Source organism: Chaetodon auriga, chromosome 20 (assembly GCF_051107435.1).
Source record: "Chaetodon auriga isolate fChaAug3 chromosome 20, fChaAug3.hap1, whole genome shotgun sequence".
Taxonomy (NCBI): Eukaryota; Metazoa; Chordata; class Actinopteri; order Chaetodontiformes; family Chaetodontidae; genus Chaetodon; species Chaetodon auriga.
This window is the reverse complement of record NC_135093.1, coordinates 2593219-2613449: the sequence shown is the minus strand read 5'-3', so window position 1 is coordinate 2613449 and position 20231 is coordinate 2593219. Positions and strand designations below refer to the sequence as shown.

The 20231-nt window shown below is 46.0% G+C and overlaps 2 protein-coding genes across 3 annotated transcripts; both read left to right on the top strand.

Annotated features, from left to right (window-relative positions):
• Positions 1 to 343: 343 nt before the first annotated feature.
• Positions 344 to 7114, top strand: tubgcp2 (tubulin gamma complex component 2). 2 transcript variants are annotated; one of them, XM_076760607.1, is made up of 18 exons: positions 344 to 478; positions 815 to 975; positions 1128 to 1256; positions 1567 to 1743; positions 1898 to 2057; positions 2205 to 2412; positions 2505 to 2704; positions 3571 to 3760; positions 3844 to 3989; positions 4071 to 4251; positions 4328 to 4508; positions 4767 to 4939; positions 5017 to 5145; positions 5229 to 5349; positions 5492 to 5635; positions 5794 to 5910; positions 6037 to 6200; positions 6722 to 7114. In XM_076760607.1, exons 2-18 carry the CDS (start codon positions 826 to 828, stop codon positions 6795 to 6797), a joined length of 2646 nt encoding a protein of 881 aa, XP_076616722.1. In that variant the 5' UTR covers positions 344 to 478; positions 815 to 825; the 3' UTR covers positions 6798 to 7114. The 2 variants fall into 2 exon arrangements, with proteins under 2 accessions (XP_076616722.1, XP_076616721.1); XM_076760606.1 differs by having other exon boundaries at positions 3844 to 4251.
• A 936-nt stretch (positions 7115 to 8050) lies between these two features.
• LOC143338580 (zinc metalloproteinase-disintegrin-like atrase-A) lies at positions 8051 to 19081 on the top strand. The gene is given in 23 exon segments (XM_076759045.1): positions 8051 to 8144; positions 8386 to 8492; positions 9171 to 9244; positions 9349 to 9424; positions 10021 to 10097; positions 10420 to 10618; positions 10712 to 10777; positions 10859 to 10921; positions 11013 to 11182; positions 11270 to 11351; positions 11433 to 11575; positions 12630 to 12819; positions 13204 to 13293; positions 13862 to 14060; positions 14465 to 14567; positions 14802 to 14967; positions 15046 to 15126; positions 15214 to 15298; positions 16445 to 16565; positions 16654 to 16813; positions 16924 to 16971; positions 17637 to 17687; positions 17832 to 19081. Coding segments are annotated over 23 exon segments (2553 nt in total). The 3' UTR covers positions 17940 to 19081.
• The last annotated feature ends 1150 nt before the right edge of the window (positions 19082 to 20231 follow it).

Sequence of the window (20231 nt, the reverse complement as noted above, 5' to 3'; positions counted from 1 at the left end):
GACAAGCAGCAAACCCTTACTTTGCTCATATTACTGCAGCAAAAAAGTTCCTGTCTATGTTTGGTGTTAAAACAGATGATTCATAAATTCACTTACAATAAAATTCATCTTTTCAAAATAGATTAAGAGTTATAAGATTTATAACAGACAGGCTTAAATTGTGCTGCTTTTGTTGAAAATGGCATACAAAATATTAGAGTAATTTTGCTGGTGAAAAAATGTGTATTAGTATAAGAAACGACCGTAGACGTGCTTTTCTAAACATTAACTGCTATTAAATAAAGTTGTAGTGCCATGTTGAACCTGTGGGGCAGTATGGCGCCATTACTGCGTACATTACAGCAACAGAAGAAGAAAAATTTAACTCGTAGTGGGCGCGTTTGGTACCTGCTCTGCTGTTTGCTGTTGTATTGTACGAGACGGGACTGACAGCTACAGTGCTGAGCTTTGAGTTAGACCCGTAAGAAGGTTATGATTGGTGAGTTACGTTATTATAACTGTTTGACGAGTGATATTTTTCATTCTGGGTCAACTAGCTACGCAGTTAGCATCCTCATCATACAGGCTAGTTCATTTTATCCAGCTCTGGCTGTGTAGCTAGTTAGCAAGCTAGCATCAATTAACGTTAACTTACAGCATCACTGTAAGCTCGTGAGGAAAGATGGCAGCTTTTAAAATCACTTCTTTGAGACACACAGCCGAAATTATTGCATGTACTCAGGGAGATGTTTGTCAGCACGAGTCAGCACCACTGATGTTGATGTCAGCTGTAATGAGGCTAAGTGATCCTCACTGAAGTGTGTTGTCATTTCAGCTGCCTGAGCCATGAGTGAGTTCAGGATCCACCATGATGTGAACGAGCTGCTCAGTCTGCTTCATGTTCGAGGAGGTGATGGAGCAGAGGGCTACATAGACCTACTGCAGAAGCACAGGACTCCCTATGTCACAACTACAGTCTCTGCTCACAGTGCCAAGGTGAGGATGACTCACTGAGGAAGGCTTCAGTGCAGTGGTTCAAAGTGGGTTTTATAGGAAGTAGACCAGTTACAGAGTTTAAATCAGGTGGGACAGCAGCGTAGAGGGGAAATGAATGTGTGACTAACTAATGGCTGTTTTGTCATTTTCAGGTCAAATTAGCAGAGTTCTCCAAAACCCCAGAGGACTTCTTGAGGAAGTATGAGGAGCTCAAGTCCAAAAATGTTCGAAACCTCGACCCTTTAGTCTATCTGCTCTCCAAACTCTGTGAGGATAAAGAGGTAATACACAGTCTACAAGCTGCTAATTATATTATTTATTGATTTCATCCACTGACTTCACAGATTTGAAATGTTATCATGTAATGCTTCACAGATTGCAACACAAATAAAAATTAACTAATGTCACTGATGTAAGTTGATCTAAACCCATTCATAAAGTGTTGGAAGACACCAGAAAACCAAGACGTGTTAGTTTATGTCAGGCTCATAACTTTCCTCCACATTTAAAAAAGATGATGGAGGCACTGCCTCGTTGAAACTTGATTCTTTTATCACATTATCTCACATTTTTGTCGTGATGTTTTCGTAGACGCTCCAGTTCCTGCAGCAGAATGCCAAAGAGAGGTCGGAGTCATCGGCGAACACGACGGCAACCACAACCACCAGTTACAGTCTGCCTCAGACCAGCTCCAAGATGTCCATGCAGGAGCTGGACGAGCTGCGAAAGAAGCTCGGCAACGTGACGGCGAGCTCCAACGCTCCTCTGGTGAGTGTTTGGTACTCAGAGGCAGATCTGAAGGTTCAACTGTAGGACGGGACGTTTCACACGTGATGATTCGTGGGATCTAGTTCTCATGAATAACATTTGAGCCCGTGTCTGACGGTGCTTGTACTTTACTCTCTTTGTGTTTTGCCTCCAGCCTGCTGAAGTCACACGGAAGATGCTGAGGGACAAACACAACAAGAAGAACCCCACCCAGCCCAACCCCGTCTTTCCTAACTGGGTGTACGACCGTCCTGCTCTCCTCGGAGACTTCATCACCAGCCCCACCCCTCCAGGAGACCCAGCCGTGGCCATCGGTAAGCTAGTTTCAAATGCTCTTCTGCTACGTGCAGTCTGCTGTAACACTGTGTCAGCGAGGTGACTACAATGATGACATTAATTATGAGCTGGCGTGAGCTGTGGCTGGTCGTTGGTGTGCTTCTAACGGCGTTCTCTGCGGGCAGGCACGATGCCGCTGGCTGCTCAGGAACAGGCTCTGGTGGAGGACCTGCTGTTTGTCCTGGTTGGAGTTGACGGGCGAGACATCACAGCTCAGCCGGTGCTGGGGAGGCAGAACCGCTCCTTCATTATCGACTCAACGCTGGACATGTCCGTCAAAGAGCTGGTTAACAGAATCTTACCTGTTGCGTCATATTACTCGACGATAACACGGTGGGTGTGTAAAAACTTTCATTGGTTCATACACGTGTCTGACTGCCTCAGAGGGAACGTCATCAGACGGTGGTTTCTTATTTGTCCGTCAGCTTCATTGAGGAGAAGTCGTCCTTCGAGTACGGCCAGGTGAACCACGCGCTGACGGCGGCCATGAGGACCCTGATGAAGGAGTACCTGATCCTGGTCACTCAGCTGGAGCACCTCCAGCGGCAGGGCCTGCTGTCCCTGCAGAAGCTCTGGTTCTACATCCAGCCCACCATGAGGACCATGGAGATCCTCGCCTCCATTGGTACGAGTCTGAGTTAATCAGACCTTTCCTGCTGTTTGCACACCTCCCTGCAGCTGCTGTGTCATTTAGAGAAAAACAAGAGTGTGAGGAAGATGAGTGAAGGTGCGGACATAAATCAGACTGCTGGAGAACAGTTAGTCGTCGCAGAGCAATGAAATCCAGGAAGAGCGAGAAAAAAGCTGATCTGAGAAGACTCTCCTCTAGAGCTTCAAAGGACCTCCTTCAGTGTTCTGTGGTTTGTTAAACTCGTTTTATGAGACGATAAATTAATGACCTCACCTCGTGCTGTTGTTGCTCGTCTCTCAACATGAACGACATTCAGTTTAGACCCGTGCTGTGTCGTGTTTACAGACACGTTAATAGATCGGCCATTCAAACATGTCTGTTGCTCCAACACTTACCTTATGTACGTCTTCATATTGAGGACGGCTGCTCGTTTTAACCACTGGAGGGCGCTCTCATCCTGGTTTACAAAGGAAACTTCAGCACAAGTTATCAGCTGTTGTATTTTAGTTTTTCAACAGTGGAGGAAAAAGTATTCAGATCCTTTGCTCGAGTAGAGGTATCAGTACTACGCCTTAAAAATACTGAAGTACAGAAGTGTTATGAGCAAAATGTACCTTTAGTATCAAAAGTAAAAGTACTGATTCTCCTGAAAATCATCTTCTGCAGACCTCTGACCTGCACAAGTACTTGGTTACTTTCCGCCGCTGTGGCTAAATAACAGAGGGTTTATCTAATCAGTGTGGGCTGCAGCGTTTCGGTCGTCTTCAGTCGCTCCAAACATTCTGACACTTCATCGGTTTTATTCATTCAGGGGAAACTTGCTGTTTTAAGTGACTGAAGTGCTTCGGCTCTTTCCTCAGCGTCCTCAGTGGACAAAGGGGAGTGTATGGGCGGGTCCACGCTGAGTCTTCTTCACGATCGAACCTTCAACTACACCGGTGACAGCCAGGCTCAGGAGCTGTGCCTCTACCTCACTAAAGCCGCCAGCGTCCCTTACTTTGAAATCCTGGAGAAGTGGATCTACAGGGGCATCATCAAGGATCCATACAGGTACAGCTCAGACTCAGAGTACGAAAGCGCTCGTGTGCCGCTCTGTCTGCTCTGTTTCATATCAGTTAGCTCTTGTTTGACAGTGAGTTCATGGTGGAGGAGCACGAGCTGCAGAAGGAGAAGATCCAGGAGGACTACAACGACAAATACTGGGATCAGAGATACACCATTGTGCAACATCGGATTCCCTCCTTTCTGCAGAAAATGGCAGACAAAATATTAAGCACAGGTAAAAACAGGAAACAGATGTCAAACAGCAAAAGAGCCTTTCTTAGACGTAAGCTTTCGTTCCTTCTGTGCGTCTGTGTAGGGAAATACCTGAACGTGGTGCGAGAGTGCGGCCGCGACGTGACGTGTCCTGATGCTAAAGAGGTGCTGTACACCCTGAAGGAGAGGGCGTATGTGGAGCAGATAGAGAAGGCTTACAACTACGCCAGCAAGGTCCTGCTGGCCTTCCTCATGGAGGAGAAGGAGCTGGTTTCACGCCTGAGGTGAGTGGATCTTCAGGGTTCAGTCTTTCTCTGTGGTGATTTCTAAAACCATGTGTGCCCGTGTCGTTTCCATCAGATCCATCAAACACTACTTCCTGATGGACAAAGGCGATTTCTTTGTGCACTTCATGGACCTGACGGAGGAGGAGCTGAAGAAGCCGGTGGACGACATCGTTCCTCCCAGACTAGAAGCTCTGCTGGAGCTGGCTCTGAGGATGAGCACAGCCAACACAGACCCCTTCAAAGACGACCTCAAGGTAGGCGGACGTGGACGAGAACATGGCCAGTAGTGTTTGTTTAATCTGTACATAATGTGATTTCCCCGCTGTGGGATCAAAGCATCAAACAGCTAACAGACACAGAACGTTAACGAATCTCATGAAAGATCCGTCTGTTCCTTCATTACATCATGACGCTCGACGATGATGACGCTCCTCCACTCGCAGACTGACCTCCTGATTTGAGTCACGCTTTCACACCTCTTAGTGTTTGAACGTCCTCTCTTGTCTCCGCAGATCGACCTGATGCCTCACGATGTCATCACTCAGCTGCTGCGGGTGCTCGCCATCGAGACCAAACAGGAGAAGGCCATCATCAACGCGGACCCGACCGACGTGGCGCTCAGCGGCCTGGAGGCCTTCTCCTTCGACTACATCGTCAAATGGCCGCTGTCGCTCATCATCAACAGGTTCTGCTGCTGCTACTCATAATCGTGTCTTCTGCTGATGTAAATCTGAACTGTGTTTCTTGTGTGTTTCCGTCCAGGAAAGCCCTGACGAGGTACCAGATGTTGTTCAGACACATGTTTTACTGCAAACACGTCGAGAGGCTCCTTTGCAACGTGTGGATCAGCAACAAAGACTTCAAGCAGTACTCCTTACGTTCTCCCAAGTGGTGAGTTGATGCAGAACTTTAGAGGAACTCGTCTCGTTTCGAGCACGGCGTCCTCACGCTCTGTTCAAACTCCCTGTGCGCAGGTTTGCCGCCGCCTTCGCCCTCCGACAGCGCATGCTCAACTTTGTGCAGAACATCCAGTACTACATGATGTTTGAGGTGATGGAGCCCACCTGGCACGTCATGGAGAACAACCTGAAAACAGTGAGTGAAGCAGCTCAGTGGCAGCACAGCCGGCCGGCAGCTGATGCAGGATCAGTTTCACTGTGTAGTTGCTGCTCTTGTGTGAGTTGCTTTCAACAGCTTCCACAGAAAATGTGACGGCGTCTCTCTTGTCCGTCTCCAGGCGTCCAACATCGATGATGTGCTTTGCCACCACACCAGCTTTCTGGACAACTGCCTGAAGGACTGCATGCTGACCAACCCCGAGCTCCTCAGGATCTTCTCCAAGCTCATGTCCGTCTGCGTCATGTTCACAAACTGCATGCAGGTGTGTTGACGTGACGAGGAGAGCTTTCTGAAAAGGAACCAAAACAGTTTCTGCTCCCGGACCTTTGACATCTGTCTCATTTAGATTTCATGTCACGCTCTGCTTTGATTGATACCAGCAGATCCTAAATACTAAGATGTTTGTGTTGACCGTTGCAGCGGTTCACTCAGAGCATGAGGTTAGAGCGTCTCTCTCTGGAGCAAGGGACGATGGACGGGCCTCCCACTCAGAGCGAACATGCTGAGGAGGCAGAGAGGAAGAGGCTGACCACCAAGGTATTTATTTTCCTACTTTGAGTTTCAGAAACACGAACATGTCGTCAGCTTTGCATCAAAACCAGTCAGCCATTTGACAGCTGGCTCTCTGCAGCGTGATAAATCTTTGTTCTTCCACCGCTTCAGTTTTTAGCTGAGTACGTGGACGCCCTGCAGTCAGACGCCGGCTTTGAAGCCACCATCAGCAAGTTCGACAGCAACTTCAGCATGCTGCTGCTGGACCTGCTGGACAAGCTGAGCATCTACAGCACCAACGACTGCGAGCACAGCATGATCAGCATCATCTACAGGTAAACACAGCGCGTGGGCCGTAGTGACGAGCCCGCAGAGCGTTATCACCAACCCCAGCTTTACACAGCATGTTAGCATCTTTTAGCTAATGTTGCTTCACGTCTGCAGAACGGCAGCTGTTTGCTAACATGTTCAAACTTACAAGGAGAAAATATGCCAAGTATGTCAGTTTGTTCTGCTGCCCCCAAGTGGCCAAAAACGTCATTTGATGCAGCTTCAAAGGCAACGATGCGGACGGACGGACGGTAAAAGATGACAGAATGATGATGATGGCTAATGTAATAAACATTAAACACAAGTGAGCTATAAGGAGCTAAATACCCACCCATGCATGTTTTATGGCCTGATTGAGCTGCAGAGCCACTGTCCATTTATTCAGACTAGACCCGACTCAGATACACCTTGTTTTTCCAGAGCTGGTCCTCGCTGCACTCAACATAGTTTGACCTAATTCGGCTAAAAATAATCTTGGTATTTTTGTAGAAGATAATTTGCTAACTGGGCTCTTATAATTTCACAGGCTGGATTTCAACGGATTCTACACTGAGCGGCTGGAGAGGATGGCCATAGAGCGCAGCCAGAAAGCAGCAGCGTAGCATGTGACGTCTGTCTGTGTGTGTTAACCGTCATCCAGCAATAGAAAACACATCTGTCCTTCAGTCCAACGACAACCGCCCAGATATTTACCATCCAGACAGCAGCTGCTCGTTCAAAGAAACACTTCAGTGTGTGTATTATATATTATGAAATGTAGAGTTAAAGCCGGATGTTTGCTGACTCATTACTGTACATCTGAAGAAATGTGGAACTAACGTGTTTGTTCTGCTCTGAAAATGAAAGACGCGTCACTCCTTGTGGGCATCTGTACAATGAAAATGTATGTTTGTATTCATTAAAACGAAATTTTCCTGAATGATTTAGACTCTGAACCATTGCCTTAATCTGACACCATATCTGACCTGCAGAGCTCCCTGCAGCCCTCCATTGGCTGCTGAAAAGTTGGTTGACTTTGAATTATTTGAGCTAAATTAGACCTTTTCAGTGCTTATTTAATTCAGAGTACATTCATTCTGGTCACTTGATAGATGAAGATCGTGAGTTAACGTATTTTTTGTTATTTTGTGTCCTGAGGAGTTTTAAAACGACTTGAACACTCAAGTTAGCTGAAGAACTGCAGCCGTACAGGAAATCTGACGAGACTGACTTCAAAATAAAAGCGTGTAAATTGACAGAAATATTTTAGATATTTAAAATATTTTAACATCATTTAATTAAACCGTTGAAACAAAGAATTTTTCAGGAAATAGACGGAGCCATAAATTTAGTGGACCAGCGCACACTCAGCGTACCTTGGGGTCAAGTCAATATTTTATCGTTTATTCTTTATCCTGCACTTAGCTACGTCTTTAAGAGTATTTTGACGATGCCAACGTTTAAACTCAATGTTTAATACAACATTTTCGTTCAGTGTTCTCCGTTCTTTGCTACCTAATGTTACGATTTTCGCTGTAGTAGCTAACGTTAGCTACACGTTGATTTCGGACCGGCCAAAAATGACAATAAACAAAGATACGACGCACTTCTGGATATTAAGTGAAAATAACGTTTCGATTTTTTTTTTTCCCTTAAGGGTTGTTAAGGGACCGTTAACGTACAGGGCGATTGGGTCATAAATAAAGTTATGAATAAACAGCACAGGGATTTAATTTAGAAATGTTTTACGTAACCGGAAGTGTGTTTACAGCCTTTTCTTATATTGTAGCTCGCTTGACTGTTTCTTTCCGGTAAATATGCGAGGCGTCGATAAGAGCGGAGCGGAGGCGGAGCGTTAACGGAACAGCTGGTGTCGATGATTCACGGAGAGTAACGGCAGATGAGGGGCAGCGCCCGGCGAGAGCGCACCATCATGGGAGCGAGCAGGGTCTCACTGTGGCTGACATGGGGTAGGTTCACACCGCAGCTCCAAGACTCAACTGATCCGGATTAACTTCTTCTATTATGAGATAATTGTTTTCCTGCTTTTTCCTGCTCGGACGCAGCTGTTTGTAAAAAGTCGCATGAGGAGGAAAGTTGAAGGATGTTTTCTTGCAGAAGAAGCTTTTGTTGTTACATTAATAGTTTTTTTTGTTTGTTTTTATTTGGTGTAAATGTGAATAATAATTAAGTTTTGTTTGTCGGGTGCAGTTTGTCTCGCGCAGAGCTCTGGGATGTTGTCTCACGTGGACAGGTATGAGGTGATCAGACCTCAGAGACTTCCGGGCAGACAGAAGAGGAGCCTGCGGGACAGCCAGGTGACTGCACCTCACCTGCCTCACCCACCTGTGACACCTGACACGTCATAATTCTGCATACAGACAATCATCTTATAGAAAATGAGCAGCGGTGGAAGAAGTACTGAGTATCTCCCTGAAGTTCAGGCACAGACGTGTTTTAGCCAGGATGTACTTAAATATGTCCAAAGTACAAGCTGCTCCTCTGTGTGAAGTAAAGTTTAAAGCAGTGGTTTTTTTGTTTTTGTTTTTTTTTAAGCTGATCACGTTTTGCACGTAAAACTTTTATCTTCAGAGTAACTGCAGCTGTTTCATGCAGTAAAAAGTACAGTTTCCTTCTGAAATGTGATGGAGTACAAATACTTTAACTATACTCAGTTACTTTCCACCACTTTGTTACGGATCAACCTACCTGATAGTATATAATGTCATTAAAATTCCTCTCAGCCTGCTGTTAAAATGATATTTTTATACAATAATTCAACACTTTTAATTATGTACATTTTGCACGATGAGTACTTTACTTTTGTTGGTTTCAGTGTATTTTGCTGATGATACTTTTACTTCAGTAAAAACCTGCGGGCTTTTGTTTTGCAGAGTATATTTTTACTGTAGTATTGCTACTTTTAAGTGAGGCCTGTGAGTACTTCTTACTCGTCTGCAAACTGGTCTGATTGACTGAAGGACGTTTTTCAACAGCTGTATCCTGATTGGCTTCGGTACGAAGTGGCCATTGAAGGGAGGAACCACACGATTCACCTGGAAAAAAACAGGTTTTTAAATACAAATTTTAAAATTAGCATTTCTAATTCTAGAATAAAATTTAATATATGAAAAAGAAGTTTCTGTTGTGGATTTTTCCACCTGCGTTTTACAGGGATCTTATTGGGAGAGACTTCACTGAAACACATTATTCAGAAGATGGAAGACGAGTGACGACAACACAGAGGGAGGTGAGATTACTTTAATTTCCCTTTGAAGCTTTAATTTAAGACAAATTAGCTCACAGGTCTTTCTGTGTTGGTGTAGAAAAACGAAATTTTTAACGGAGTGGCTGAAAGCTTATAGTTTGATTTATGTTCTGACATTTCAAACATTTGTTGATTTGCATGAAAAAGAAAAAACAAATGTTTCTCAGAGTGAACTGTTTTATTTCACCTAATTTCTTTGATTTGTGTTTATTTAGGCACTTTAAATCTTCCGTAAAGTTGCATTTCAGTGTTTCTGTCTCGAGGCTCCGTGATGTCCATAATCTCTTGTTGGATTCAATGTATTTCTCTGGATTCATTTCATCATTAGTGTTATTATTGTTGTTTCTGGTGATCGGTATAATTAGTTTACACCAGTTTACATTTAATATGTCACATTCTAATAAATACACAGAAATAAATGCTGTCCTTTGCATTTTGCCTCCAAGTAAAACTCCAGTGTGGAGTTTCAGTGAACTAAACATGATGAATATCTGAGCTGTGACGCATCATTTCATGGAGGGTAAAACAAATAAAGCCTTTGTGAGTGAAACGCTCGTCATCAATGTGTTTCCATCCAGGATCACTGCTTCTATCACGGCCACATCGAAGGCGTGGAGGACTCCTCAGTCAGCGTTGGCGTCTGTTCGGGCATCAGGTGAGAAAAGCGGGATGTTTTTACAGCTTCACGCTTCCTGTTTGTAATGTGCCGCTTACATCAGCTGCAGGGAAACTTTCTCAGATGCTTGTGAAACGTGTTGCTTCATGATATTTCACGATACCCAGAGGTTGCACGAATCGTGAAAGTACATCGATGTTGTCAAATACGGGCTGCTGAACTGCTTAAAGAGCCACATTCATGAACAAGAGGTGATACAGAGAGGTTTTTTTTAATTATTATGGGCCAAAGTGAGGCCTGAAGGAACCTGCGAATCCACGGCGAAGGACGGCCGCTCACTTGTCTTCTGGTCTGTTTGCAGTGGCTTCATGAGAGCCCGGCAGCAGGTGTACCTGATAGAGCCTCTGGGACAGTCCGAGGACGGCGACCATGCTGTTTACAGACAGGAGGACCTGAAGGTCAGCGGCAGGCCCGGCTGTGGCTCCTCGTCCAACGCCACCACGCCGTACGACCGGGACCAGGGCCCTCCGCTCGCCAGCCTCTACAGGTCCAGATCATGGGTAGGTGATGTGTCCGTGAGGAGATGATGGAAGTTCAGGGGTCTGAAAATGACCCCGAACATGAACACAGTATCTTTCCTTTCTCTCCTTCAGAAACCGAAGCCCATCACAGGTCCGCAGAGGTTTGTCGAGCTGTTTGTGGTGGTGGACAACACCGAGGTAAATGTCTCGTCTGAATGCCTTCACGATGAAACTGTCCTTCGCTGAATGAGTCTGAGCTCGTCTGTCCTCTTCCTGCAGTATCGGCGCTTTGGAAGCCAGACTAAATCGCGTATCCTCGGCGTTATAAATCACGTCGATAAGGTAATTTTGTGTCTGTTGAGGCTGTTTCTGAGGCCGTCGGCGCTCTCGGCCGCCGTCATTCACTCACACAGACGTTCTCCTCCGCCTGCAGCTCTATCGCCCTCTGAACATCCGAGTGATGCTGGTGGGGCTGGAGATTTGGACGTACAAAGACTACATCGACGTCGATATTAATTCGGAGACGACTCTGGACAACTTCCTCCGGTGGCGGCAGGCCGATCTCCTGCAGAGGACGAAGCACGACACGGCCCAGTTTGTGACGTGAGGATCAGTCTCAGATGTCCGTGCAGACGTTAAACGCAGTGATTCTGCCAGTTTGACCTGATGTTCGTCTTTTTCCCTCGACAGCGGCAAAGACTTTGAGGGAGACACAGTCGGACTGGCCAATAAGTTTGCCATGTGTACCGAAAACTCCGGCGGCGTCAATCAGGTACGAATGACGACTTCTAACTTGTGTATTTTATGACATGTTCTGCTGAATCTGAACCACCTCTCTGCGCGTCTCCTCCAGGATCACCACGACAACCCGATAGGCCTCGCCTCCACCATCGCTCATGAGATGGGACATAATTTCGGTTTGTCCCACGATGCTGCGGGTTGTGTGTGCGGTCCGTCTTACAGCAGCGGGAACTGTGTGATGGCAGACAAGCTCAGGTAAAGACGTCACTCAGGTTTTTTTTGTGTTGCATGTTTGAAAGTCTGTGTGTTATTCTCACTGCTCCCTCTGTGCTTGGTTTGGGTTTGGCCATTTGGTTCCCATAGGTTGTTTGCAATCACATGACCTTAAATTCAGATGGAGGGCAGGAAGTGAAAACCACAATGGACGAGATGGAGGAAAGTTATTACTGGACTAGTTTAGATGAACTTTCAAGTCCTGTCCTGTGGATTCACTGAGCAGAAAACGTGCTGAACGTTGACGTTTTCGTTGTTTGCTCGATTAACCACCTGCAAAGGTCCAGTGAAACGCCAGTAAAGACGGGGATCGTCGCTAAACAAGACAGGGTACATTTTTTTACGTCCAGCTGTGTGATGTGAAACCGTTAACGCTGATTTAATGAGTGTTAGTCGTGTTGCTTGTAGCTGTTACTTTAAATCTGTCACCGTAGATTTGAAACAGTAGCTAATTTTACACCACGTCAGCTCCTCCCGACCGCAGACACTTAAGACATTTTTTCCAGCATTTTTCGGTCAATTTCTTGCATTTTTCACCCTCATGAACAACAGCTTTTGGTTTCTTGGCTTGATCAATCTGAGCATCCTTAAACGAAGCTAAACAGCATTTTGAGTGTGTGTTACAGTGCAGCCTTTGCAGAAAATCACTTCCAGCCCTCCATCTGCGGCTCACACCACAACAAAAGAGTGATGTCATATGCAAACAACCGATTCAGGGAAATCTTAATGCTGCAGCACATAACGACATGTCGGACTGCAGAGCTCCGCTTCATGTTCCAACATGACAGCACTGCTGTGCACAAAGGTTTTCCCAGTTTAGTTGGCCGGCCTGCACAGATCTAATCATCCAACATCAGAACGGGCGGAAAGGCTGAAGCCAGGAGAGCAGAGGCTGTTTTAGCAGAAGATTAAATAATTCAGTAATCACACGGGTGGAGTTTTCTACTGTCCACATACTTTTGGCCACATGGCGTAAATACTGTTTTATCTAGAATCACAACGCAAACAAAGCTGATATCTTTTTGCTCCCCTCCAGAACAGGAAATCAAGCGTTCCCAGAGTTTTTCAGCGACTGCAGCGTGGAGCAGCTCGCCGAATTCATGGAGCGAGCTCAGCCCAGCTGTTTGTCCAAACCATCGAGCTCCGTTCAGACCATCGCCGTGGTCCCTCGCTGCGGCAACGGCCTGCTGGACCCTGGAGAGGAGTGTGACTGTGGCACCGTGGAGGTAAAACTCGAGCTCCAGGAGCTCCATCAGTCATTTTTGGGACCTTGGGAAGTTTAAATATGTCCTTTTGGTGAAGGAAGATGCCATTTGGGTTTTCTGCTTCAGCTGACTGGTGTGGTTTCCTGCATGCGAGGTTACAGCAAAGAAAAGGGAAGGTAGCGGTGACTCAGAGCAGCCCCGGCTGGAGTTTAGCCTCAAAAATTAAAATAGTTTTCCCGTGCGCTCACATCTAATCAGAGAGACAGAGTTCTTGGCAGAGATGCTGCTTGTGTGGGAGATTTAAATCTGTTTTCACTGAACTTTCATCACTGCAGTTCATCATGTTTGAGCTGTAACCGGATCCCAAAATATGACACAGCTGAAAAACTGTGGCTTTCTTTCTAGGAATGCAAAAACGCGTGTTGTGATGCCTCAACATGTCGCCTGACTGAAGGATCCCAGTGTGCTCACGGAGAATGCTGCGACAGCTGCCAGGTACTGCAGCTTCCTTTAACGTAGCTTTCAGAGTTTGCTCAGGGGAGCATGAATGTAGTACATTTCATGGCAATCCAACCAATATTTGTTGACATATTTCCCTGAGAAACACAAATGGGAGTCTCATGGTGGTGCTTAAGGAACAGTCAGGAGATCACCAGAGTAATTAGGATTCAACCTCTGGGAACCATGAATGCACTAAATTAATTAAGAACAAATGTCATGACGCTCCATCCAGTGGTTCTTCAGGTACTTCAGTGTGAAAAACCCTCCAAACTGGGTTGAGAAAGTCAGATCAGCTGCAGTGTCAGTGAGCTACAGGAAGGCCGGTCGTCCAGACACACCCTGCTGCTGGTTAATAACTGTGGACTTTAAAATAGCAACAGGAGAAGATTTCTCCTAAAACCACACTGAAACAGCAGCAGGTCGGTAATAACAGGAAACAGAGGGTGATATTCTGCTGCTTCATGCAACTCACCACATCCTCAAATGAGGTAGTGCTAATGATACACACTGTTCAGCTCACTTTATTCTTACTAAATCACCTGAAATGTTCTGTAACCTGCAGTTCAAAGCGGCAGGAAGTGTGTGCAGAAAGTCGGCCGGCAGCTGCGACCTGCCTGAATACTGCACCGGAGCGTCAGAGGACTGTCCTGAAGACAGCTTCGAGATGAACGGCAAGCCCTGCCACAACCAGGCGCAGGGCTACTGCTACGACGGCCAGTGTCCCACCCTGGAGCAGCACTGCTGGAGGCTGTTTGGACCCGGTACGCTCGCACGCTGCTGACGGCAGACGAGCGGCGCCTCGAGGAGCTGTAGTTTCTGTGTTAGTCTATTTCTAGAAGCCTCAGTTCAGTGTCACATGGAGGAAATGGCTCTAAGAATAACTTCACTTTTAACAGTATTTTTATTATAAAAGACTGCAGAGAATTGGATGAATGGCACTCTCACAGAAGGTCTCTGCGTCCACAAAAGAGCGTATTTAAAAATAATTCCACCATCTTCAGCTTTAATGATGTTCCCACATCATGAAACACCACAGCCACTTTCCCCTTTTCGCTTCCCTTTAAGTCAATTTAAGGTTGTACTGGAATCAGAACAAGTCTTTTTCCTTCTCTTGGCACTAACGGGCTTCCGTACATTAAAGAGCATGAACGTCTTCTTTCCTCAGGGACCAGAGTTGGACTGGACGTGTGCTTTAACCTGAACAAACGGGGCGAAGAAGGCGCGAACTGTGGGAGGAACCGATTCGGCTTCACTCCCTGTGCAGCAGCGTACGTATGAGCGACCTTCACTCTGAACCTCCTGCTGAAGCTTCAGCGCTGAAAAGGAGCAAAACACATGAAAGTTTGTGTGTTTGAAGCTATGTTTTATGTTTTTGTGGATTCTCAACAGTTCCATCAACAGGCCCCGGCCTCTGCCTGGAAATGCCCCTGAATGCCTCATCCTGTGGGTGGTGGGAGCAAATTCTCATCGAGCTCCTGATGAATCTTTCTTTTGTTTTGCAGGAATCTAAAGTGCGGGTCTATCTTTTGTGGCGGAGGCGGCGAGTCCATCACGGGTAAAAGGGCGGCCTACACGGTGTACGGCATCGAGTGCAAACTGGCTGTGGACGACGACAAGACCAGAAACATCGACATGGTGCCAAGAGGAACCAGATGTGGACCGAACAAGGTAAAACTGAGCGTGGAGACACTTCAGCTTTGTCGGTGATGTTGGACGTTTGGCTCACAGTCAAACGTTTGTGCGCAGGTTTGCCTCGACAACAGGTGTGTGGATTTATCCGTTTACGGGGGAAAGGAGGATTGTGCAAAGAAGTGCAACAACAACGGGGTGAGTGCAGCTGACTGGACTCTTCTGGACCAAAGTCCAAGTGCTTCACTTGTGTGGGAATTCATTTTTACTGCCTTTTGTCTTCAGGTGTGTAATCACAAGACAGAGTGTCACTGTAATCCTGGCTGGGCTCCGCCGTACTGCGACATCCAGTATGCAGATATTCCTCAAGGTACAGTCGGTGTTTCAGAGCAGGTTTGTTCGTTTAATGTAAAATCTTGTAGCTGGAGGTCAGCTCTCAGTGAGCAGCAAAGGGAAGAAACAGGCCACACCTGCTCGTTGAATCATTCTGCCAGTAAGAGAGAAGCATGAATCATTGACTGAGTGATCACTTATTTCCAGCTTTGACCTGATGGAGTGTTTCATACATCTGAAATCTGACCTCACTTTAAAGCCTGAGCGTTCCTGTTTAAGACAGACCGCTCAGTCTGTCAGCTTATAAAACTGGAGCATGTAAGCCTTTTGCAGAAGGAGCTAATGACGATAGACCGGGTTCATGAGTGTGAGTGATTGTACAACTCAGGATTCACAGTAAACAGAAGTGAAGGAGAAGCAGACGTTTGCAGAGCGAGAAGGACACAGTGGTGAAATACCTCCACGCAGGATGGACGCCACGCTGTCCTCAGCAGAACCTTTAGTTTCTCTGAGCTGCTCGTTGCATTTTCCCCAAATTATGATGAAACAAGTAGATGAAGGAAATGAAATGTTCAGCAGTGATGATGTACGACCGTCCACTCGATGACGCCTTTTTCTCAGAAATGTCTTGGTGTCGTATAATTTTCGCCGTTTCTTTCTCATTATTACACAACCCTGATTCCAGAGAAGTTGCGTAAAACATAAATAAAACAGAGTTTCATAATTTGTTAATCCTTTAGTCCTTCTTCTTCTTCTTCCTCCTTATTTTATGTGTTTTTAGCCATTTTCTGTGACGACTCAATAATAAATGAATGTTCTCATTTACGTTAGCTGCTTGTGCTAAAACAGCTAATTCAGCCCTGCTAGCAGCTCTGTGAGGCTGCTAAATGCTAACATTAGCACGCTAACATATTTCAGCTGTATGAATGCATGAAGAGTCATTACAGTTGATCCTCTGAGGACCATGAATATCTGCACTGTGTTTAATGGAAATCCTTTCATTTCATCCCTGGACGCCTGCTGCTACTGTGGCTTAAAACAAGCCTACGTAATATTCAGATTTAGTGTATTTAGTACACAGAATGACATAAACTGTGTGTAAAACCAGGATTGTATCAACTAACCCTGTGTGTATCTCTGTGTGTGTGTGTGTGTGTGTGTGTATCTGTGTGTGTGTGTGCAGGTCAGAGTGCAGTCATACCTGCTGTGTGTGCGTCTCTCTCCGTCCTCCTGGTCATCACTGTAGTGATTGCAGGGCTGATGTGCTGCAGAAAGGACAGAAGGGACAACTACACGTCCAAGAGGTACTGGAATCGTTCACCCCCGTGCAGCTCGTCCACGCCCGCTTCTTGGTTTCAATCGTTCACTTTTTAATAAATCTGGTGTCGACAGGAAAGTGCATTCAGCTCCGGACAAGCTGAACCCGATGTTCCAGGAGCCGAGCGTGAAAGACAGACCCCAGATCAGCCAGCCCACGTTCATGGAGTCAACAGCTACACAAGCCTGCGCTCCCCTGATGGCGTCTGTGAGTCCCAGCAGAGCAGCTCCACAGGTACAGAGCACGATTCATGTCCAGTCATGGGACCAGTGATGGTGCATGTGCAGGTTACAGGTGAAACGCTGACAGTTATTCTGTGCTTTTTTTTTTTTTTTTTATTGCAGCCACCAAAGAAGCTGTCTTCAGTGTCGCCTACCTCACAAACTGAGCGGGTAAGCTTTAAAACAACGAGCTGCAGTGAGATCTGATGCGTTCAGAGTCCGCTCCGTAAGGCAGCCGCTGAGGCTCAAAGGTCTCATTAAATAATGCATGAAGGAAGTTTCACACATGGTGAGCTGCTGCTTCAGGGCGAGGCTGGAGCCGATTCTGATTTTCTCTCTGTCAACAAATCCCATGAAGAGACAACACTGTCCGTCCATCTGTCTGTCCATTCTTTGACCGTCCTGCCGTCTGACTCAAACCCGTCACTTCCTTTAAAAACACGTCACACTTATGTCTCTTAGCTCATTTCCTAAAGCAGCTGGTCAAACGTTAGTCAATCACCAGGAAATGGATGATAAATAATCCACATGTGGTGCTGCAGTGAGTGTCTGTGGCGGCAGGACGGGGTGTGTGTGTGTGTGTGTGTGTGTGTGTGTGTGTGTGTGTGTGTGTGTGTGTGTGTGTTCATGGTGATGAATGTCAGAGCAGCTCACTGATGGTGTTTAATAGTTTCTGGACAACAATGGAGCTCTGTGGCTCAGAGGACGTGGGATTTGTTGACGATAAGAAAAATCTAAAATCACCAAACTTCACCCCCCCGTGAGCAGCTCATACCAGCCTTCAGCGTGTTTCAAGTGAGTAAAAAGTAAAATTGTGACTTTCTTCTTAACCACAGACGAAACCTCAACCTCCGTCGAAACCTTTACCTCCTCTGAGTAAAACACAGGTGAGTCACACCTGCAGCTGCTCTCAGTGCAGACGATCGGTTCAGTTCAGTGGAGATAAAACCGACATTCAACCGAGACGTCTGACCTGTTTCCAAACACTCCACAGAAACTTCACACTCATGAACGTTCGTCTTGTGTTTCAGTGGACGGCAGCCAAACCAGGTCCTCCTCCTGTACCTCCAGTCAAGCCCAGCCCTCCTCCTCCTCCTCCTCCTCCTCCTGCGAAGCCACGAGTTCAGCGCCTCACATGAAACTTTCATTAAAGAGTCGAGTTTGACCAAAGCAGACGACGCTCAGCCTGCAGTCGCTCTGCAGACGGAGAGCGAAGCTTTACGGGATCAGATGTCTGAGTCACGGAGGACGAAGAGTTCAGTCTTTAGAGACGTCCGACGCTTCATGACGGAGGCCGACAGCTTCAGCTGCTGTGGAAACGTGACGTTGAGCTGCTGCCGGTGTCACTGTTGTGTGTTTGTAAAAAGTTCTTTCTGCTAACTTCCTTTAGCGTGACTGTAAGTTCTCTCAGTGCACTTTTACAAGCGTGAGCAAACTTTTTAAATATTTATTTATCGTTTGTGAAAGGGACTGTATGGAAGTGATCGGGGCGGAGCATGTTTTTTTGTTTCAGCCTGCAGAGCTGCTGGCTAACCAATGCTAACCAATGCTAATCTGAAATCCTTTACGTGCCTCAAACCTGCAGAATCTGATGTTTTTTTGGCCACTTTGGAAGACGACACTGATACATCGTCACCTTTTAAGTTAATATGATGAACTTGTTTGCAAACAGCAACTGTTTTCTCTCACCTTTAGCTCTGTTTTTGGTCTCCATCACCTCCTGACGTGACTCTTTCAGCCGTAAAACGCTCCACTGCGTCTGTCTGCTTCTACTATTTTTTTTAACAAATGGTACCAGTTCAACACTTAGATTATTTTTAAATATTAGGGGGAGGGCGTAGCAGCTTTTTCTAAGGGTCTCCACCCCAAAAATCCTCCTACAGTCCCTAAAATGTCCAAAGCCAGTCTGTGTTGAATGTGTGTCACTTTGCACTGTACTTGAAAACCGTCGCACAGCTCAGATGGCCGCTGTGTTACTGTGGTTCAGCTTTTACATTTATCTACATGCTCCTTTGTTTTCAGGAGGTGCATGACGGAGCCCCGAGGAGCAAGCGCTTCCTGTTTTTGTACTGCACTGATGTGTTTCTAATGCAACAGTCACATGATGTTATACCTTTGAGGTGAAACTGTAAATCGGTAGCAGATCAGTACGTTCGGGTGTGAATCCTCATGAAACGACTGAAGTGCACTTTATTACAGAAGTATGATGAGAAAAACCCGACAAACGACGTCTTCTCTCTGCGTTTCAGCTTCATTATGTGACCTGATTAAAAGTGACATTTTTCTCTATGAAGCTCATCGTGTTGTCCTGTCTGATCTCCAGTAACACTTTTATGGACCTCCTGAGAAGTTTCCTATTGTTCTTCCCAACAAACAGTGTCCATGTTATTATTACTATGAATGCTCTTTCATTGGTCTCCAGTGAACGGCCTGAGGAAATGTTCTGAGAAGCTGCAGTGAGTCAGCTCGATCCCAGTGAGAGCGCTCATTATCTGGGTTTCCTGCTCAGGCTTCTTAAACGATCCCACACAACGGATGATGGTTTTTTTTTGTTTGTTTCTAGTTTAACACACACTCAGAGTCATCGTGGGAAACTGAAAAGTGTGAAATGAATCAGCAGCCTGTTCGATGAACTGCTTTAATCAATGTTGTAATTAGCGTTCAGTTAGCTGCAACAGCAGCAGAGTAAAACAGACCTTTTTATGTAACTCACTGGTTTAAATCTCGCTTAAATTTATGCATGATTATGGGCGTGGCCGCTTTGAGCGACAGCTAGCTGCAAGGTTTCAGCAACCAGGCTTCATTCAGCTCCACCCATGCTCCTCCTCTTTGCTATTTTTGGATTAGCCGGGACTTTGGTGGAGTCAGTCACAGCCATCATCTGGAGTCGTGGTCACTGAGCTTCACAATGGCTTTTCAGAAACCTACAGAATGCTGTCAGGAAAAGGTGTGCAGCATTTAGCTGCTGCAGCAGGTATGTTTATGCTCCACACACCTGCTAACACACTAATCTCAGGTCGTAGTAACGTTACTACAACGTTACTGTGACATTTTTAATCTGTCCAGCGCTTTGCTTTACGACCAAATACCTGCAAAATACTGACAGTTCTTTGTGTTCAGAGCTTATTTGCTCTGCTTTAGCATGCTAACATGCTAAACTAGCATGGCAATCACAGTAAACACTACATTTAAGATAAGAATGCTAGTGTCACCCTAAGCATGTTAGCAGTCTGATGTTAGCATTAAGCCAAAGCTAAGTACAGCCATGTCTCATTCTGTCCATCATGGTCTCAGTTCTACGGAGCATTTTAGCATCTTTCAGCTCGTTTTACAACATATACTGTCACTCTCATCGACCTCAGCGCCAAGCAGCTGATGCACAAAGTCAGCAGCCAGCTGGTGAACAAAGTGGAGCATTTAGCAGCTAAAGA